Source organism: Cardiocondyla obscurior, linkage group LG05 (assembly GCF_019399895.1).
Source record: "Cardiocondyla obscurior isolate alpha-2009 linkage group LG05, Cobs3.1, whole genome shotgun sequence".
Lineage (NCBI taxonomy): Eukaryota > Metazoa > Arthropoda > Insecta > Hymenoptera > Formicidae > Cardiocondyla > Cardiocondyla obscurior.
The window spans coordinates 8,926,397-8,948,479 of NC_091868.1; the positions used below are offsets into that span (position 1 = coordinate 8,926,397).

Sequence of the window (22,083 nt, forward strand, 5' to 3'; positions counted from 1 at the left end):
ATAATTGTCACAATAGATGGCGGACACGCGGAAACCAGGTTACTTGACGTTGCCAACATTACCGGACGCAGTGGAAAGTTGTCGCCATGACCCTGCGCCGCCATTGGTCGCGGCAAACCAATCCGCTTCTCCTTCTCACAGTTGAACTTTCTGTGCTAACGAACTTCCGCCTTCCTTTTCGAGCGGCTACAACCATGGCTTCGTTTCGGCTCCGAGGACTTCGTGAACTAATTTGAAGGTAATTAAGCCATCTGAACATTTACAATTGTATTTTATGTAATTATTGCTTCATCTTTATTCTCCGATACGAAATAAAAAATAGTAATTCGATCCATGTCAGTAAAATGGTATATTTTCGCATATTAATAATTCAAGGTTATACGATCGGAGAGCCGTTTTAAATTTTCTTGTCGTTTTTCACAAACGTAATCTTTACTTTTCGCGATTTCGCTTGTGCCGTTTGTGTGTTCTAGAAATGCGTACAGGAGACGCGGAGTAAGATTTAAATGCTATTTCCGCGTTGGAGAAGTCCACGGTAAGTGATTCGCATTTACGCGAAAGGTCACTTGTACTTGTTCTAAATTAATTCATGCCGAGAGTTTTTCGCGACTGAAACCAAGATATGCGATTTCAGAAAGAAATTCTGTATAATATAGTCGGTTAGCTGCGTTGCTAATTATTTCAGCGCTTCTGCTCTTTTTCCCGATGCGTTTCGCACGATTTCTCTTGCGGACAATTGGCAATGAAATCCGCAATAATTAGATTCGCATTGCGAATAATTACTGAGAGAGACAGAGAGTCACTCGTGCCGGTATTAGTCCTATTTTCCGAGCCTCGACGAAGAAAAGTAGGCGACGCTTGTAGGCGAAAATCGCGAGCAATCAATTTAACCTAACCGTGCAATTTACGACGATTTAACCGAAAATTCTGGCTTTGATATAATTATTCTCGAAATTAAAAATTAATTATTTATTGCGAAGAAATATTTTATTATTCTGTATAAATAATTATATGTTCTAAATTGCCGTTGAATAAAACGGTAAAATCGATTAAAGTATTAATGCAGAGATTTCTCGAATTTACAGGCATTTTCAGATTAGTGGTAGTAGTGCTAACGTCATGTCGAGTGCTCGCTCGTCAATGTTACCGACATTACGACGTCAAATGCGCGCGTAAATGACGCCGCCGTCATTGCGCTTTGAGTTGCGAACATTGCGAATGTGGAAGAACTACCGGTCCGCGATCACGGACCTCTTGTCTTGAATTCTTCGAGTTTACCGGAGGAGAGCACCGAACGCACGTCAGATTCGTGAGAGGAGCCGACGTAAGGTTGGGAAAAGCTGGAAACTGGCCGCGGATATCGCGTCTCGTTCGAGGTAAGGAACCTCGTCTCGTCGATCGCAAAATTGGAGCCGTGACATCACAATGAATCAGAAAGAGAAAGATAGAGCCCCTTGGACTGCCGCGTACCGGACGCAGAATTAAAGACGATGGGCTGAGGACTTTGAGATTTGACGCCCCGACGCCGACGCACACATTAATAATCGTGCATGCACGGAACAAGGTAAAAATTGTCGAATATTAATCGCATATATTCTTTAATTTTGAGCACAAAGATTTCCATGTATAACAAATCATCGATAAGTTGCAATAATCGGTAAACGAAAGCAAATTTCAGGCACTACATGTTTTACAGCGCAATATAATTTTCACGAGGTTGCTAATTTTTATTTTTCAGGAAAAGAACTTCCCGGTGACGTACGAGAAATCTTAACAGGTAATTTTTTGGAAAATTTATTAAATAATTAAGTGGAATGAGATTTTCAATATGACTAATGAAATATTTTTGATTGTAGGTGGTGAGTAATGCAATTGGCTTTTTTTTTACGAGGAAAGAAATTTTATTGGTAACCCAAGGACGCTTAAAAATATATAAACTGTATAAAAGTATAAAAAATAAATATCAACGGCCCGCACGCGCACCGTTATATCATAAGTCTTACGAATAACGCGAATTGGAATCGCGACACGTTCTCAACCACAGGATCAAGAATACTTCGCAAGCACAGTCAAAAGTACAGCTACGACAGTGATAACTGTTAATAATAATTTTCATAGCGATAGAGAAAATACACGAATCGTTCCCTTTGAAAAAGATAATACACTACTGACACAGTTTCAACAATCCCTTATTCACTTAGTTGTTTTTATGTGAATCACAGTATTTGTAATTTTCGCCTTTACAGCTCTTCAACGTTATTAAAAACACGAAATGGGATTCTCTTGGATCTCGTAGATTGCAAGTAGAAATTGTATATTATCGTAAAATATTTTCTTTGAATTTTATAACAGCGCGTTTTCTTTGAAGTGGTCGGGTTCTATCGCAATAGTCGATAATCGTGATTGTTATTTCGGTAATCGTAATTGACATTAATTACATTAATTTGCTATTAATTATAACGTTTTAACATATGCGTCTTCTTCACATGTACTTATGAATTGTACTTAAAACTAGATACTAACTACGCAACTATCTCTTGCGCGAGAGTTCGAATTATTAAATTAGAAGAATACTTGTAGCAGTTATTGCATATTTTAGAATTTATTGCGTATCCAATAATTAGGCCTCATTTTAATCCTATTAATGCAAATATGATATAAACATCTTAATTTTCATTTATAATATAAATAATTCTATATGCATATAATCTTTGATATATATTACATACAATCTTTATATACATTATTACAGTTTTATAAACGCAATGTCTTACAAGCCGCTCTCTGTAAACTCGGTTCTTTTTTATGAGCACAATGAAACTATATGTATTCTATTTAGATACAACGAACTCTTGCGTCGAGATTTCGTTGCATGCTACGTCTCGTATTTCGGTATTGGCACAAACGACACAATCAATTTAATTTGAATGTCTTTCAATCTGAAGATTTACATGGCACATTCGTCATAGCGTAATTGCGTCGATGCTCGCCGACGTTTCGCGTATTTGCGGAATTTAAATTTGCGTTAAGAGCGTATTCTCCGACAATGATCCGCGGGGCAACTCCGTAAATGCGACGTTCATTAACTTGTAATTAATCGCCTGCGATTTACCGCTCACGCAAGGAGTCACATCTGTCCTTCTTTGTCCCGATCAGTTAATTGCGCTCGCGTAGTTGTGCCGCGAAAACATTTACTTATCTTAAATTATTACCCGACGGGGATCGTTTACGGGGAAACGTCTCGTGTCAGTCGATTTTATATCTGCACTAATCGTCCCTAATTGACGGAGTCGATAGGCGATTGGGGCCAATCACATGCGACAATATCACTTGTAAAGTTCTCTTAATTTGTATATATAATGCTACATCTTGCGTGACTTCGTCGACCGTAATCGACAAATCGACGAGAATAGAAACGTAAGTTTCTCGTTGGGTGCATATACTAGTACGAATTTATTGACGCATAGTTTTATAAACGTAACATATATTTCTAAAGTATATAAAAGAGGGTGTTGAACGGTAATTCTGATTTTACTACTAAGTCGTGGGTTTGTTTAAGAATGGCAGTGACTGAATCGTGTTTTTAGATTCTATTTATGTACACGTAATTCGTCATTATTTCTACCTATCCAAACTATATATTTTTACCGTGTATGAGACGATCAACGTTCTCATAAACTTATTAGCGATTAAATTTTATACCCTACCTCTTGATTCGCCACTTTCCGCAGGCCGTTTACATTAATCATACTTTATTGCTTTATAATTAAATAACACATTCTAAAGCTACTTTTGTACATCAGTTCAAGAAATTTCTGAATGTGTCTTTTTTTGTAGGGTTGTAACGACGGCGGTCAAAACAACTGCGGCTTTCGAATGGTCTTTTTCAACCCTTCAACGTCGAACTTATCGGCGATTATGGCGAAGGGATCGCAAGACTGTTTCGTCTCAATCAACTGTCAACCGTCATCGGTCTACGTTAACAAGATGAACCTTTTCCATGTGTCTCGTTCGTGCTCCTACACTATCGGCTTGTGGATCGGTACCGAGATCACGTAAACGTCCAGCTTCTTGCCGGTCGTTTTGTCTACGATGTCTTCGTAGTTGACGGAATCGTAAGAAGGCGGAGCGAACAGATGATAAGGCGGTGGCGGCGACTCTGCAATCCTGGCTGTATTTATTGTATCGGCACGTTGCGTATAAGGCATCGCCAGAGGCCGACCGCTTCGTCGACAGCACCATTCAGAGCAGCTGACAACGAGGAAGAACAACACCAAACCGCCGAACGAGCCGATATACCAGATTATCGACAACGGATCCACTGGGCTCTGTAGGCCAGCGTGGACTACAACAAAATGGGAAACCTGTGAGCAAACAGCTCGTTAATCGTCAGAAATGCCTCGATTTCGCAAACTACTCTCGTGCGAAGAGATTACAGATGCGATCAGAATGGCATTCGTGTAATGAGCATTACGACAGAATAGCGTACAAGAACAATGAAAGAAAACAAAAAAAATACTCTACGTTTCCATCTGTAAATATCAGTTTAAATAACATAGAATTTAAAACATAGAATTTAAGAATTATTGTAAATTTTGTTGCATTGTATCTCGCATAACGGAAATGAATCACGAGATGTTTCTGACGTATTGTTTTCACTAAGTCAAAGCGGAAGCAACATCCTGAGTTGTAAAAGGCTTAAGTAGCTGAAGCTTTAATCATAAATTGCATTACTCTTTTATAGTCTATTATAAGGAGCCATAAAAATATGAGACGATAACCATTGAATTTAAAGTTTTATATTTCATCGTTTAAGTATTTGTTAAGTGCTAAAAGTTTCATTATTAATTTTTTAAACGTATATTTGTATATTAGATTTATAAATATTGTTTGTCATTACACGTGGCATATTTTTACTACTCCGTATATAAAAAAAGCGACAGGTAATAGTGTAAAAAATTAGTTAATATTCGTACGATCAGACGCATAATCTGCATTGTTGATTTTTGCGACGTAATTATTGTAAAGTTTTAAAAAGTAAATTTTTTTCTGATCGATAATGTGTATGCGCAAAACAGCATTCTTGATGGCTGTTAATATGTGATATGTACATACACTTAAAAGACAAATATGACGTTTGCTGCGACGACGGCGGCTAGCATACGTGACTTACCCCTCTCGGTCCCCTTCCTCAGCCGCCGAGGGTGGGGAAAGTAGTAGTGAGACGCGTTCCCTCTCAGTTCTCACCGTCCGGTGATCCACTTCATACGTGCTGCGGCGTTTCATGTGTGACTTGACGCACACCATTCTAAGGTCACGTACGCTAGCCGCCGTAGTCGAAGCAAATGATATATCTGCCTTTCAGTGAACAATACGAACTCAGAAAGGCGATGCAAATGAAGATGGAAACTACTACACATTAGCATAAATCCTTGGCGCGTACGGCGTGAATTGCGCGATTCGGAGAGCTCAATTTAAAATTTTGTTACTAACGGAAGCAATGTAGAATTTTGCAGTGATTATTTTCATTATCGCCTATACGTATTAATGTTCAAAGAAGCATTGCAAGTCACGTCTTGATTAAAATTAATTAATTAATGTTAATCTTTCCGTTTCCGTTGTGTGATGCCTCAGCTTGGGGCTCTTTAAAGCACCTGAAGAGATATGCGAGATTATGATAAGATTACATGTACGACTTTATATGTATACTTTATGTACTTTCTCAGAAATGTTCTCTATTTTTCCGCAAGTTAATTCTGTCTCGTTTCTAGAGAGTAATTAATAATTAGTTAAATGATATAATATTGAAAGAAGGAATGCGCGGAAACGTGATCTCGAGCTGCAAAAAGTGCATGATGATCCGTGATGACACGAGGTGCGCGCTGCTATTGCCACGAAGTTCTCTTTCGTGCGCTAGCAAACATGATTCATGTTCTTACCGCTCTCCTCCTCGTCTCTGTCATTCCCCGAGTATTCCTCCTTCTCCTTGTACGTAAATAAGTAGAAGTCGACGTCTACATCGTCGTTGGATTTCGAGTCGGCCGTGCGATGATTGTCGTTTGCACCCTGCGTTGCCTTATTACTCTCCATTCGTCTTTCAGCACCGATGCTGTAACTTGACACCGCGTGAGCTGCGGCAAATTGTGATCATTTAATTAATTGCACTTAGCTCTACGCGTATGTATTTATAAGTTCCTCTTTTTGAGTCGTTCCCGGTTATTTCTCCGGTTCGTTATAGATACATTTATGAATATAATGCATACATGTATGATCGCATTGCTACATTTACACGCATTACTTTTATTGTCTTCTACTTGAAAAAAAAAAAAAAAAAATTAAAATTGTTTTACATGTGATAATTTTTACCAATGAATGTACGTACTTGTCTTAAAAAGCGCTTTAAATACTTTATATTTTTTAAAATGGAAATCATATATACATTTATACACATTAAGTACAAATGATTGTGTTAATCGGTAAATGTTTCAATGCATCATTAGTTACAATTTTGGGATATTATATAGTTAATATTTTATTTTATATGCAACGTTATTTAACGTTATAACGTCTGCGATGCAATAGCCTTGGTACGGGGTGAGATATGTACACAAACAAATCCGGGCGGCATAGGCTCGCGCGCTCGTTTCCCCCACCACTCCGGTATTCCGTGACCGAGAGAGAGAGAGAGAGAAAGGAGTAGTGCGCACATACCGGAACTGAGCGGAGCTCCATACGCACGTGGTTACGAAGTAATTCGCGAATAAAGCTTTCGGTCCATGTTATATAGCTTTTCTAATCGGTGATTTGTACACGAATAGTATCTCTGTATCGGATACCTTGCCTAGAGTATTTAATACTTATGTATACGCGACGATTGTAACTTCCTCGTGTCCATCTACGTCTCTACACGTTCTTACAATATGCGTATTACTTGACTTTTTATTGTAAAGTAATTTTTTCTTGTGCGTACGGCTTTATCGTAGTAGTGGGGCTCTTAGTATGCTAAGAATAGAAGATCTTTATTTAATCTAAATCCCTTTCCTTTGTTTAAATAAAAATTCGACTAAAAACGTGAAAGGAGGAACTGGTTGGATTCATTCTGGACGTCTTCCCCCGTGTTTCTGAGAGGAGGAGCAGGCCTTGGAGAGGCATCCTGCCTTAGCGGAGCAACTGAGTGGGTAAGGATCATTTTTTTACTTTTATTAAATTAACGTTTTCTACTACGCCTGTAAAAATTACTTTTTTCTTAATGATTCTTAGTGATTATTTTAAACACCACTTTATTTAATTTTCTTATTTGTGTGTTTCAGATTAAAAAAACTCTGTTGCTGAACATTAGTGATCGTTTTAGCGTTTCCGTATCGCCGAAATTAGTAGATTAGTAGTAACGAACCGGTTCGTCGGTTTTTTTCGGAAATGTTGCTGAGTATTCGGTCGATTTTGGAATAGAAACGCAAGTGGCGTTTAGTCTCGTATGTAAAAGTGTGAATAATTAATTCGGGCGCGGTTTCGCGAGTTTCTTGTGCGAAGGATGGCTTCACGTCCCATCTGAGAGGAGGAGGAGGCCCAGGACGGGCATCAAGCTTCGGCGGAGCAACGTTCCGGTAAGAATCATTTTTTATTCCATAAGATTACCAATTTTTTTTCTGTTCATCCAACTTGTTTTTACGTTTCATTTATAATTAGAAATAATAAAGAACTAATTAGTAAGAAGAAAGAATTTTTTATTTTTGAAATGTTTAATCTTTTAAAGATCTTGTTCAAAAAATAGATAATTGTTTAATTAAATATTTAGTTTTGACAAATTAGTGACGCGTTAAAATTTTTCTTTTAATTATAGTCATTATCTTTAGCATCCTCCTTTAATTTAAATTTTATTTTTATGTTTCAGAATCATCGCAGCTATATCAAACTCCGCCGCTGCGCATCGACCGGTGAGTCTGAAAAATTTTCTTATATCATAATTATGGGGAATATATCAACATGAAAACATAATATAAAAACAAAATTAATTAAAAAATATAGATTAATTAACAATGCGTAATTAAACGCGGTTTTAATACAACGCGGCACTCCGGAGTGAAGTAAAACTTTCGAAAAATCGGTAACAACAAAGATCTTTACATCTCCTTTTTAAAAATAGGATTGCACGTATGGCGAACATTTTACCGCCGCTCTCTGCTATTTTTAGCTCATTGTTAGGCGTTGTAAAGTTGCGAAGCGTAAAATTGATCGAAGCTCGTGCTTTCCTTTTCAAAGAGAGCGAAAGAGAGAAAGAGAGAGAGTGTTAGGAGAGGAGAAGATAGAAAAAGAAAGAACATCAATATTGTTACTACAATTTCTTAAAGTGAGGCGTGGTTGATGCCTCTTAATTCTTCCAGAATCTCACGTCTCTACCCTGATACAATTATCCGCTACTTATATTAACATCGTTGCTCGACTAGATTTTGTCTCGGCTCTGTAACAAAGTTACTCGCGTACAAAAACGTGTAACGGACCTTAAAGTTGCTTCCACGTTAACTACAAATTCAATCTAATATGCTTATTTTATAATAAGTCGCGAATATATTTTAGTAAATTCTGATTAATTGATAATGATAATAAAAAAAAAGAAATACTCAGTATATGATCCCAGTAGACATAATTCTCCGTACCTACAATCGTTTAGTATTTCGGTTAATTTATGTAGGTTGTTATTAAAGCTCGTGCATAATTAAAGTCTAAGTCAGAAAGAGGGAGAGAGAGAGAGGAGAGATGCATCGTGATATTGTAACTACATATTATGTATATTCATCTATTAATTCTTACTAGTTTGTTCGGTTCGAATTACGAGTTACAAAGCTTACGTTTCATAAATCACGTACGTTTTTCCGTTAATGAGAAACGATTGCGAAAACGGACTTGTACTGGCAGAAATAAAAAGTAATTACAGTCATGACGGAATGGAACTCGTGCGATTTTTATAGAACGTGCATGACTGACGTAACCACCAGTAATAAAGCAGCCAAATCATATCAGAGAACCCGAATCTGTCTTTATTCATGGTTTTCAATCGCCGAGACGTCGGGCACGTGCATGTGGCAAACGGTATCATTAACGTCGTTACGATATTATGCGACGGGCATCGCGTTTATGTAACGGCCTCTTTCTGTCTCTCTCCCTCTTCCTAACAATTAACTATGATCACGAGTCACGTTCCACGCGATCGATGTACAAATGTTCGAACCTAATGTAGACGGTTACGCCCAAAATGTAAATCTTTCACCTATGACTAGTGACCGATAACCGGCGAAGCTCGCAAGACCTCGCGTTACGTATGCAGATTTGCAACGTGGAGTTATGTTTTGTAAAAAAATTACATATAAATTACTCGATAATAAATACGTATGTATAAAGTTGCACCGTGTGCGCTGTGAAAGAATTTCACAAACTTACAAAAATAATAATTGTCGGTATTTCATAATTAATTCTGTTAATGTAAAATAAAAGAATTATGTAATGTTGCACGTAAGTTTTGTAATATCACCGATTTTTTTTTTACATTCGCAGAATTAATCATGAATTTCTTGCAGCTATTATTTTTGTGGAACTTCTTTTGCTGCGTGCACTGGGCAATTTACATCTATTGTAATGAATAATTTATATTTGATTTTTTTGCAATGCATCTATGATCGCGTCACGTGTCGAAGCTCGATCTGCTCGTCGATTGACTCGCGGTATCGTTGACAGCCTTTGTTTGTTTGGCATGATAATCATACAATTTCTTATCTAATATGCAACGATACAAATGCAGTTTATCTCGGGAGAGGGACGCAATTGGAAAGAGACACCGCGACTTTGTTACTTATCTGACAAGATACTTAAAGCTCGTTAACTCCATTCCCGTACGTTTCTTTTTTTACCCTCGGCATCTACACTCTAAATGGAGTTCAAGACCGGTTTCGCGCTTATTTGTATTCATCCTTGAAAATACCAAACGCTAAACGTACACGAAAGATTTTAATTTAAGTGACGCGACGCGCTGAACTTTTTAATTATGATAAAATAAATAACGAGGAAATAATTGAAACGCCAGCGCGTGGCATTGCCGCAAGTTTATCGTGTAATTGTTAAGGGGCATTATACGTGCGTATAATATGCACGTCGTTTCGCACTGATAAACTCTTCACGTAAACTTCTGAGCTTGGCAACGAGGAGTCTGCTTAAAGTCTTCGTGTTCAAGCGTCTCCTTGTGAAAACGACTTCTGTCGCGTGGATGTTGTTTATAAAGTTTTACCTGACGCAAGTACTACATCGTGGTTACGGAGACACCGGGCTGATCGAAATATTTGCGAAACTTCGGGCAGCTACGAAATCGAGATAAATCGCTAACGGTAGCGACGAGTAATATTTTATGATATCCGCCGGATAGTCTCGCGAAGATCGTAGGAATAAACCGTAATAAAAAGAAAGAATGCCTCACGTTGCGGTTTTGCTGACTTAATCGATTGGACTCACTCGCGGTATCCTGGAAATTATGTTTTATGATATCACATATATTCGATAGGTGGAAGCATTACTAGACGAGTCGAACCCTTGAATTTAAGTTGCATATTATTTGTTAAGGGCACGCGAAATATTTTCTATTCGTCGCAATTCGAAGATAGCTTGAAGCGAAGTATAAAACTTGAAGTTGATTTAAAACTCTGACGTTATAAAGTGGAAAAATATTTATTAATTATTAGAATTTATTCATAACAATTTTCATTGTAATTAGATCGAATAAATGGACTCCTATAAAACGTGTCGACGGTTTCCGCGTTTCTCGAACATAGTTTCGATGGTACCCACCGTGATAACGTTGTTTGCTCCATCAACAGTTAAAACCCCCCCTCCCCTATTTTACGTAATCACTGAATAATTGAAAATCGACCTTTGACGTTTCATAATAGGCCAATTTTGCGCCTGTTATCGTATTAAAATGCAGTATATCATTATACAGGGTGTCACACGGTAAACGGACACTTTATCAGGGAAAGATAGAACTTATCGAGACAATAAGAAAAGTCCCATATCATTTTATAACATTGTTGATCGTTATTGAGAAGAAAATTAAAATGTCTAGAGTAAGAACGACGAGAAAGCTGCGGATGAGTGAGCGCGACAGGCGAATAGCGCTGTCGGTCCTTGCTCTTAAGCTAAACATTTTAATTTACTTCTTGATAATGGTGCAGGACTTTTTTTTTTATCTGTCCCGATAAGTTCTACCTGTTGATAAAGCGTCCGTTTACTGTGGAACACCTTGTATACACATATATGTATTTCTTTTCGTGCGTAAAAGGAGGAAAAACGGAAAAAACGGAGCAGGAATAGGGTCGTCTATACACGTGCATAATTATTTCTTACTAGGTAATCAAATCAGTCGGTGTAAACAAGTGACGTAAGAACCGAGATACGTCGCGGAAAACAGTCTGGCTGCAATCGCAAAATTCCGGCGTTTTGCATAAAACGCGTTGATTTAAGTTTTAAATTTTTTTTTACTCTCCCGCAGCAGCCTTCGGTATCAGGAACCGCTCGATTCGGTCTCCTGACCTTCGGAAGTATCGGTCGTGTTCAAGTTTTGCACAGCCTCAGCTTCTCGGACCTGTTATCTCGCTCGCGTCTTTGCCCGCCCGCTCCATTTTTGTAGACCGCGTCTTTGTTCCGTTAAGAGGCTGAGTCTAGCTAAAATTGTGACTCGGCAAAAAGAACGGCACGCGTACGTATAGGCGCGAATCGATCGGTATCGAGTAATCGTCAACGTCTAAATTTAATATCTTTCGAGATACAATTAGCAAAACAAGATCCCGCGCCGTGCGACGTCACCGCGACATTAATTGCATCGGTTCTTGCAAACGAAGTTTCCTTTTCGGCTGTACAAAATGTTATTGCCATTTTGTACTTTTACCTTGGATAAGTTAAAGTGGAATACACAAAAGTATGTTTCTATATTTAAGTTTACATGATGCCGTCGCCGCGATATCATATCAGTACTCGTCAACGGAATTCCCTCTCTGGTGGCATTACCATTTTGTAATTTTGCGTTGGGCGAATTAAATTAAAACGCATAAGTACGGTTTTGAACTTAAACTTACGACGCCAGAAATAATATATGAAAACGCGACAAACGAAGTCTCGATCGAATAGAAATATACAGAGCTGCATTTTTACCCTTATTGTTAGATTAAAAAATTTTGACATACTTCACATTTGTCGTTGATAGAAATAAAGTTCACCGCCTGCAAGAACGAACCTCCGTTACATTTGTAAGTAGAAAAGTTTTCGCGGTATAAAGAAAATGTTACGCTGAGTGCCGCTACCGTGATTCTACTTAATGATTCGATTGTGGTAGTTTTCCGAAATAGAACGTGGAAGCACGTTTAATTGTAATTGAAGAGTACAATTGTATCCGGAGAATCGCGAAATTATCCGGAACTTTATTCGCCCAGGAAGTTTTCGTGCTCCGTAACTGTACTTTTTGCGACCAAGTCCGGCGTAGTCTCCTTGGCAGCGTTTCAAGTTCCGTGATCACTGTGTATTATTATCGGAAGTATTGTTAGGTAGGTTTAAGAGAGTACCAAGAGCATTGTCAGCGAACACGTACTGACGAGTGTCATTCTCTGAAGAGATAATATCGGATATTGTCTTTTCTCTTTCTCTCTCTTTCTTTCTCTCCCTTTCATTTAAGTTCGTGCATACTTTTAAGATAGAGCCCTACTGAAGTATTTCAAAGTCAAGTGTGTGTAAGACATTGTACGATGCACGAGCAACTTTATACGACGCGCATAACTTCGATAGATAATTTACAAATCGCGATATCGAGACCTACCTTTTGCAACGACACAACATCTACAATGCACACACGGAGATAAATGTTACTATTCAACTAATCGCGTATTAATGTTAATAATGATAAAAATATCTGGTTACGGGTGGGCTAAAAAAGAATTACGCAAGAATTCGGTGAACATAGTTCGTTTTTACCGTTTTCAATCCGCGGGCCACGTTACCGCGACGCTGGCTTCGACGATAAATTCCTTACCGAATCCAGGAATGATTTTTTTTAGACAAGACAGCGAGAAAACGCACGTTTTCGTGCCTTTAAGCGTTCGAATCGCGATTGCATGCTTAGGCTTTACAGGATGTGTTCGATGCTAGAGACAGATATAACGGTTTCCTTGTCGCTTTTGTACTTCTATATTTAGTAACGCGAACGTTATGTGTGTGATTCCACATACATATGCCCGTACATCCGTTAACTAGCGTCTAGTCGAGTTACCTGACCGGTTGGATAAAAAATTTGAAAGATATTCTGCATACAGTTTGGATATCTTACGATCGATATTAGAAAGTTTTGAGCTGACCTTTTATCACACACGATAATTCCCTTAAGACCCAGTTATATTATTAATAAGCAGCATGCAATATTTTCGACGGATTTCACGATTCACGTCCGTACAATTATCGTGCAATAAAGAAAAAAATTAAGTGCGCCGGGTTAACAATAGCAAGATAAGGCAGCGTGTGGGATTTAAAATATTTGAGAAATTCTGTTGCGTCCGATCTTTTTATAAAAATTGTGTCACGACGAAAACGACGGCATTCTCTGGATACATACACGGGGCATGGATTATTCAGAACCCGAGTATCGAAAAAGTCGCCACATCGACATTGCTCAGACGTGTTAAATTATTACAATGTATTTTTATTAATGAACCACGGCTTTTATCACACGCCGCGCGCGTGATTTTTCGGCACTTTACACTATCCTCTCCGCGGAGTCTGTCTGTTTAAATCGCGCTTGGAGCTGCGAATCATTTTAATTCTTCAAAAAATTCTTCAACTTCTTTTGATAGAAAAAGAAACTCGGTTAGCATATGCATCGATTGTCTAATATATTCGCCGATTGATTACGAAAAATTAAGATTTGATAAGACGGATTAGACCCGAGTCGAATCACCGAGATCTTATAATCGTATAGATTACGTCACGCTTTCAATAATATATCGTTCTCTATATTTGTAGCTTAATCGATTGAGGCATGGTCCAACGAACCAGACTTCTTCGAACGTATTATAAAATCTTATATCATAATTTAATTTTTTTTTTCCCCAATCATGCACGGTAATTAATGTGCATGCTTTGCTTTCGACAGTTAAAGCGAGACTTTAAAATGCCTACTGTTAATTTTAAAGATAACATACGTCGCGCCGCGCAGTCGTTTACGGGTTTTAGCAATTTTAATTCGATCGCGTGATCAATATATAATGTCAATAGATAATTCGTACCGATACTGAAACTCGAAGTAGACCGTCATCTAACCGTCGCGGCTCTTGCAAAATTGATCCATGCCCTTGATGAATACAGAAAGCTAGAAACGACATTCGCGACTACGACTTCGATTCTCATCGTTAACGTGCAAATTCTTTGAAAACAACGTAGCGTCCGGTGCAAAAAAAAAAAAAACTTGCGCAATGAATGACTAGGTTTCGCGTTGCTCATTACGCGTCGGTTCGAGGACACTTCCGAATAAATACGTTGCGAAACTTTGAAGGTACATACCTGGTATGGGGGCATTTAGGAAGGCTTGATTACTCGCCACGAGGAACGAGACGATGGCGAAAAAGCTCCACACGAGAGCGATCATTTTGCGTCAAAGTGTCCTTTGGGCAGCACGCCGACGTGCTCTGTTGAATTTAATTTATCGAACTGTCCCGGCCGGATCTCTGCACTAACGTTGACGTTCACGTGGGTACGCGATTGCCGGGCATGAACAAAGCTCGCGCGACGTTGTTTATCGCGCACACGTGACAAACGCGGGAAAAATTAAGAGGAAGGATAGGGCGAGGGTGCGCATGGGTTTCCGTTTAAAAAGCGAACGAACCACACTTTTTCCACTCTTTTATTCCATAAACTCGGCGGAGACGCGCCGCGCGAACGACTCGGCCTCGCCGACTTCCCCGACCGGTTAGCCAGCGGTGAACTGAGTGAACTGCTCGTGTTCCTGCCTCGGGTATCGTAATATACATAAAGTCGCCAGATAAGCCGCGGCTGACACCCCACCACGAACGCGCCTCCGTTGCGGGACGGCCCGTTTCTGCTCGCTCTCTGATGCGCGTTGCTGCTAAAGAGAGCTTGAAATTCTCGCTTTTCGATGAAGCAGCGTGGCCCTCGCCTCCGCTGTCCCTTTGTCCCCACTTTTGTGGAACGATGTAGGTGTCACGCTTGTAATTCTTCATTATTCTCAATTCTCTGATCAGCACTATGAATAGAATTGGTATTTCTGATACCCTCGTTGATTAAGTCTGCGGTATTTAAACGGTATCGTAATAAGGCTCATTTAGACTTTGGGGATTTTTTTAATTCTTCAATAAACTCTAATTACTTGACGAATACGACATTGAAAAATAAGGGTCAGATTTAACGCGGATAATGTTTTAAATAAAAAAAAAAAATGTTCGAGATATTTTTAAATTATTTATATATAAATTAAACGTAAGAAAAATTAGAATAAAGGCAGTGTCGAAAAACACTTAGAATATATTACGTAGTTAAATTATTATTAATCACGTCCTGCCTTTCTATCACATGGCTGTAATTTTATTTTTATACACAAAATGGGAGAGACAACAGATATTTATGAATCTATAAAGTTGCTAGAATTATGAATGTTTTTTTTTCTTTATCTTGTAACATTTTGTGTAGAAATGGCGGAAAGATATTTAGAAACTTGCGCAGCAATTATAATAACTTCAACGCGAAATTTTGTGTATTTCGTTCTAGCGGTAAATTAGCAGACTTATCAGTTCTTGCTAAAGCCGGCGCTAGACTAATGTAAGTGATATTCGCGATTTGCATTTCACGATTCGTGATTTGTGGCAATTTGCCGAAAATTAGTTATTCGCTGGCGTGGAATTTCCATATTCGCAATTTGTATATTATTATTATTTTATAATTCGCGTGACGAGTCGTATCCTTTGATCTTATCGAAAAATTACTTTGCCGGTGAATCAGCGCAAATGACGAACCACGAGTGTGAATTTGGCAAATTTTCTCTCCACTATTCGCGAACTATACGAATCCTGGAATCGTAAATTGCGAATGTGTGCATAGTCCGACGCCGAGCTTAAGGTAAAGTTCTCGATGTTATACTCCTCAAAATAGATGTGCATTTTTAATTTTTTTTTTTTTTTAATTTTACGTAATAAAAACTAATAAACAAGAAAATTGAGGAAGTAATTTATATAATTTTTTTTTTTTTTAATAAGAATTTGTATGTTTTTATTGGTACGACGCAATGCGTTCGAGGTAATGATTAATGAGAATCATATGATCTTTCTGTTGATAAGGAAATCATTTAATCACGATGACGAAAAGACTATTATCTATTACGAAACGATAGACGATACGAAAAGAGCGTGAAAACTCAATGAAAATTCCAGCGCGTCAGAAATTTTCCTGGAAAGAAATCGTCGCGACATAATGACTTACTTGCGTGCGTTTTATTTTAATTGCCGTATTATTGATGTAAATTCGCGGCTCTACAGCGAAGGAAAATGTAACGCTGATTTGCGATAGGCTATTTTTATCATTTACGATAAAACTTCTTCCGTCAGTAATCGTGCTAATCTGGTTGTAAACGATCGAGACGATCGAGTAAAAATATCGATGTGATAACGACGTACGCAGCGTTCTTCCGTGTCACCGTCCATCCACGCGATAAGTTTTGCAAACAATATATCTTTTTTTACCGCGACGGCCTTAAAATTGAAGTAACAGACCTTGAGGCGGTATCTTTAGCATGATTTATCTAGTATTATTCTCAGATTCAACGATTGGGTCGTTGTCCCGATGCTATTTTATCCAAGACACGGTAAAACCGAAGTGTACGTAACCGCAGACGCGCAAGACTCGAATCGGTTTTGCATGTTAATATATTATTATGTTATCCATTTTCTAACGTCCTCGACGATTTTATTTCTGCCAATTTGCATTTTTGAAAACTTCGTGTTTTAACTAACGACACGTGGATAGGAAACGCTTGCATTTTCCATCAAATAGACCTTGACGAAATGCACATCTTTATTGTTGCGGCCGTTATGTCACTGTTGCGTTATTTATTGTGATGTCATCGCTGATCTAATGCCACGGCGAAGACTCGTAGGTCTGGCCTGCAAGAACTGATAAAGTATTTTCGCGTTTTTTTAATCGAAAGCCTGAGAAACCGCTCTTTGTTAATTGATTAAGGTGGGAAATTAATTCAAACGTAACAATCGACCGCGCGTAGCGTTATTTATTATAATTTGTAAGACTTCGATCTCTAGCGATCTTTGTTCGAATTTTCGTTTCTCCGAGTCGTGTTTAGTCATCCGCAAATCCGTACGTCACCGCACACCGGCAAATCACTGCCACTGAATTAGCATAATCTTCCCGTCTGCGTGCATATGCACAGTTGAGCCCGCACGCGCTAATTCCTAGCGCGCGCCAAGTATTTTCGTAACGAGTAAAGCCGGGATTTAACATTTCATATACCTTATCGCAACATCAAGAACGTAATACCAGGCTAGTATAAACCACTGCGCACAATGCGCAGTAAACAACGTATTCTTGTGTGCAATAATAATTCATAAACTTGCGCGTGCGGGTATACGCGTCGTGAACAAATGCGCTGCGCTATGCAGTCGCACGCGCATCGGTGTTTTCAGTTTATAACACGCAGCTACTTGTTGCTATTCCCAGCAGGCGACGAATGGATTGACATATATTATTGCTTACGCATACGGTACGAGATGTGCATTGCTAATAAATTGATTCTTCCGAGTTTTATCGATTTGTTGACGAGAAATGGCCGCGCGGAAACTTGCAGCGTGTATAATAAAACCGATGGCGGTAAAAAAAAAAAAAAAAAAAGAATATTTCCCAATAACGTGATATATTTTCGATATTTTTAGAATGAATAAACTCCACTCCAAAAATGAATGATCGAACGACGGAATATTTTTTTTCCTTTTTTTTCTTTTTTTTTTGTCGTGCTTACTGTACCAGGGGGAGAGGGATTTAAAGCTGTTCTTTAAAACTTTAGCTGTCTAGACCAATATGGGGAAATATGTCAGAGTCATATAGCAGTTTGTAATCGACGTGTCTCTTTCTCTCTCTCACTTTCTTTCTCGGCGGCTCCCTTTTTCTCCTACATTCTTTCATAATTCTTCCCGCTTCGCGCGGTATTACGCGAGTGTCACGCGTCAAGACTAACTTATGCGATACTTGACATAGAGCTACCGGCGGTAACGAGCCACCTAAAACGACACTAACAAGCATCTCATATTTCTACGATGTATCTTGCGGTGTTGGCGATACATCCGCGATGACTCATTACATCTTAGGGCTATCCGTCGCGATAACGGCGCGTTTCGGCAGCGCGAGAGATCAACGCGCTTTTTTAATCACGATTGTCCGGATATGATGATTCGTAGCGTCGACGATACACGTAGATTTCGTAAGAATCCATCAGCGAGCGAACGTCAAAACGCAATTAATTTCTTATTATTATATATATTTTTTTTTATTATCTATTTTTTATTATCTCGGTTCTATGTTTCATACTTTGTCAATTCGCAAATGCAAAACGAAATGGCGTGAACAATAGACACCAAATGTTAAGTACAGAATGACTGACATTTGTTGGGTGGAATTTACGATCACACGTATTGCATTACACAAAGTGTTTAATGATCGAAGGCGGATAGAAAAACATATTTTTTTTTTTTTTTTTTTTTTACTAACTGAACACAGGCATTGCGTGTTTTTTTTTATTTTTTTTTTTAATACGGAGATGATGCGCGTGTTGACGGACGATGAATATATGCAAGTTTCGCAACGTGTCGCTTGTCTGCGGCTGATTTTCTAACTGAAATCCAAACACGTGGAAGAAAACTTAACATGAATTCGCGGTGCTTCGCGCCAGGTTTAGTTTCGCGGCTTTCTTGTCGCGCATTGGACTTACGCTCGTTGGACCGCGGCGTTTCGGCTCTGCATCCACTGTTGTCTTATGCTAATCTGAACACCTGACATTTTCGCATTACGCAATGCTCGCGCACGATATCTGAATGCTCTCTCTCGCGTGATATATCGTATATTATCCGTCGTCATCCGATCGTCAAATGCACGGCCGTCAAATATATCGAGCAATTATATACCTCTGATATCGCGATACCCATTGTTCCGGAAGCTTTTGGGAGATTTATATGTTAAAAGTATCGCCCGGTATACCGAGCAACGTAAGCCTCGAGTTTTTTTTTCCCTTTTCTTTTTTTAGTATTTTACCTTACGTGCCGCGTTTGATCTCCGATATCGTAATGTATTTGCACTAACGACACTCCTATATCGTTCAATCGCTCGTATCTCAAAGGCGAAACGACGCAAGCGTCTTATATGTACGATAAAGTGGGACACGCGTATATTTTTTTTTTTTCTCCTCCGTTTAATATTTGCCGCTCTAGCGCCGGGCGATGTTTGCGGAATCGATATCAGCTGACGAGGATTACCGACTTTTTAATTACGAAGACGCCGCGCGCACATTAACGTATCCTCCGGCGCCAGCTCTTCAAAATAAGCACTCGGTATTTATTCTCACCGGCGGTATCCATAAGATTCTCATTAATTTTCGCGGAATTGCGCGTGCTACGTGTCGGACGTTATCTCGCAACAGAAAAAAAAAAAAGAAAAAATAATTACCCGCGTATCTCATGGGCGCAATTACAAAATTCGTTACTGGATTTCCTCGTGCGGCGGAGATTGCGATCTCGCATATGTTCCTCGATTGATACGATACGGAAAACGCATGTCAAAATGTTCGAGCGGTATCGAATCCGCCTGGGGAAAGTTAGTGTCAGTAGGTAGCTCATTAGGCATATTAAATAACTGCAGAAATTAACATGTCAGGAATAAAATAAAATAATTTTTTATTTAATTAAAGCTTAACTTGGACGCTATTTTTTTTTTCTTTTTCTGGCAAATATACTGTTATTTATCAGAAATGTACATTTGTTACATCTATGTCGAACTAGTTTACGTCAATGATCCCTCGCAAATATTTTGAAAGATTATAAAAAGAATTATGATAAATATTCATATTAATAATAGAAGGTAAATGAAAGAGAGGAGGAAAGCATACATAATTTATTTTATCGTGCTTGAACAGCGCTGAAACATTCGGCCTAAAAATAATCGACTCTCAAAATATACTTCGCGACATTGCATTTACGCTTTTCGTTCGATTTATCAGCGAGACATTTTTAATTTGCCTTGGCAGTCGCACAGAACACTTTGCATTAACGCGATAAAAGTGATTCATTAGATGAATATTTGACGTGAATTAAGCAAAAAGTAGGTATAAGAAATGCATTTATACTAATCAAAGCTCCACACCGGATTTGGTGCGATAGAATAGATCACGCATATTGGGAAAACGTTGACGAATCCGATTTTGTGGGCAATAAAATTTATAACTTTAGAATTAGGAAATTAAAAAATAATTTTTTTTTTATATAGTTCGTAATTTATGCGATAAAGATAGGATCTTAAATAGAAACTTGTTAACGCGGATACTTGGAGCGAAAACAATTCGTGATAAAGTCTTTTAAAATATCGATAATGGTTTTTTTTCTTTTCATATTTAATATATGCTACCAAGGTTTTACAATATCTAATACATTAGCATTGAATACAGCAATCTTTTATACGACGAACTATAAAGTGCGCAAAGAACTTCCACGTTTCTATTACGCTTCTTATAGCATTATCTATAGCGAGATCTAAGAATCAACTTATGTAAGTTGTTTTAGCGTTTGCGATAATTCGTCTTTTTCCATCATTAATTCAACCGTGATGAAATAATATATTTAAAATTTGTTTTGCATTTCGGGTTATCGTCTTTAAAATTACGCCGTCGTATACACGTTTGCTTTTGTCATCTGTACGATGATTAATTGGCGCAATTTAAATATTTATTTTTATCGATCGATAATTGAATCCTCCTTATCCTATCTTAAAAAGTTGGTGCGTTACGCATGCTTGTTAATTGCTGCCCAAAGATAGATAAAGTTGTAAGAAAAAAAAAAAAAATTAATTAATTAATAATTAATTAAAAATTTTTTTTTTTCTTTCTTCACTTTTCTTACACGTTTAAACACCATGGTTAGAACTAGGATGTTTAAACGTGTAAGAAAAGTAAGGAAAAAAAAAAAAATTTTTTATTTAATTATTAATTAATTAAATTTTTTTTTTTTTTTTTCTTACAACTTTATCTATCTTTGGGCAGCAATTAAAAAGCATGCGTAACACACCAACTTTTTAAGATAGGAGACTAGAACAAATCAGGATTTTTTTTTTAAGTTTAACGATACGTTTGCCGAAAATAATATTTCTATTTTTATCTTTGTGCAAGGCTGCTTAAGTGATAAGCCACACTTATCGAATAGGGTGACGATAACAAACCGTCATGTGCCCGAAAATAATATAAAGATTGTATATCTCCAACAATTATAATTTCTTAAACAGAGCGAAAGATTTCTAATCACTCGGGTCGAAGAATAACAAAAATTACAATTATTGTATATTCCGTAAAGATTTGCGTTACAGAAACGGTACTTTAGATGCTAGTATCAATTTATCGGCTCGTTCGATAGACAAGTAATCTGCGATTCTCGAGATTACTCAGCGCTGATTGGAAAATAATTAAATTATCCAACTGAGTTATCGCATTTGCGTCAGATTGCTACACGTTCATGTTGCCGTGAATGTTTCTTTGACGCGTATCATGTCGGAAACGATTAAAAATCAACTCTACGTTAATCTAGTGGGATATGGGAAATTATTTTCTTGCTCCCTTCTCTGTAGCCAATTACAACCGCTAATACTTACCACGAATCTAAACGATGATATATAAAAGACTATTGAAAAGCTTACTTATAAGCTTTTACTTACTCACGTACCATTTACTGACAGTGAAAAAAAAAAAAAAACCTGGACTGTGACATCTTATACACGCACATTATAATGAGTCAT

General features: G+C 38.0%; 1 protein-coding gene and 3 long non-coding RNA genes across 13 annotated transcripts in view; 3 read left to right on the top strand and 1 right to left on the bottom strand.

Moving 5' to 3' along the window:
- Positions 1-75: 75 nt before the first annotated feature.
- LOC139102741 (uncharacterized) lies at positions 76-1,948 on the top strand. Of its 2 annotated transcripts, XR_011545768.1 has the most exons (5): positions 76-238; positions 474-535; positions 1,086-1,564; positions 1,739-1,777; positions 1,857-1,948. It is a non-coding gene; the product is annotated as an uncharacterized lncRNA (long non-coding RNA). The 2 variants fall into 2 exon arrangements; XR_011545767.1 differs by lacking the exon at positions 474-535.
- On the bottom strand, positions 1,878-15,280 carry LOC139102734 (uncharacterized). The gene is made up of 3 exons (XM_070656854.1): positions 14,581-15,280; positions 5,940-6,131; positions 1,878-4,345 (listed from the first exon to the last, which is right to left on the bottom strand). The coding sequence occupies exons 1-3, from the start codon at positions 14,663-14,665 to the stop codon at positions 4,020-4,022; spliced, it is 603 nt and encodes a 200-aa protein (XP_070512955.1). The 5' UTR covers positions 14,666-15,280; the 3' UTR covers positions 1,878-4,019.
- LOC139102742 (uncharacterized) lies at positions 6,129-7,359 on the top strand. The gene is made up of 2 exons (XR_011545769.1): positions 6,129-7,178; positions 7,311-7,359. It is a non-coding gene; the product is annotated as an uncharacterized lncRNA (long non-coding RNA).
- The window catches only part of LOC139102738 (uncharacterized), a 365,092-nt gene continuing 350,456 nt past the window's right edge, over positions 7,448-22,083 (top strand). For all 9 annotated transcript variants that reach the window (XR_011545749.1, XR_011545759.1, XR_011545755.1 and 6 more), the window contains exons 1-2: positions 7,448-7,604; positions 7,892-7,934. This is a non-coding gene — a long non-coding RNA (uncharacterized lncRNA). The remainder of the gene's footprint in view (positions 7,605-7,891; positions 7,935-22,083) is intronic.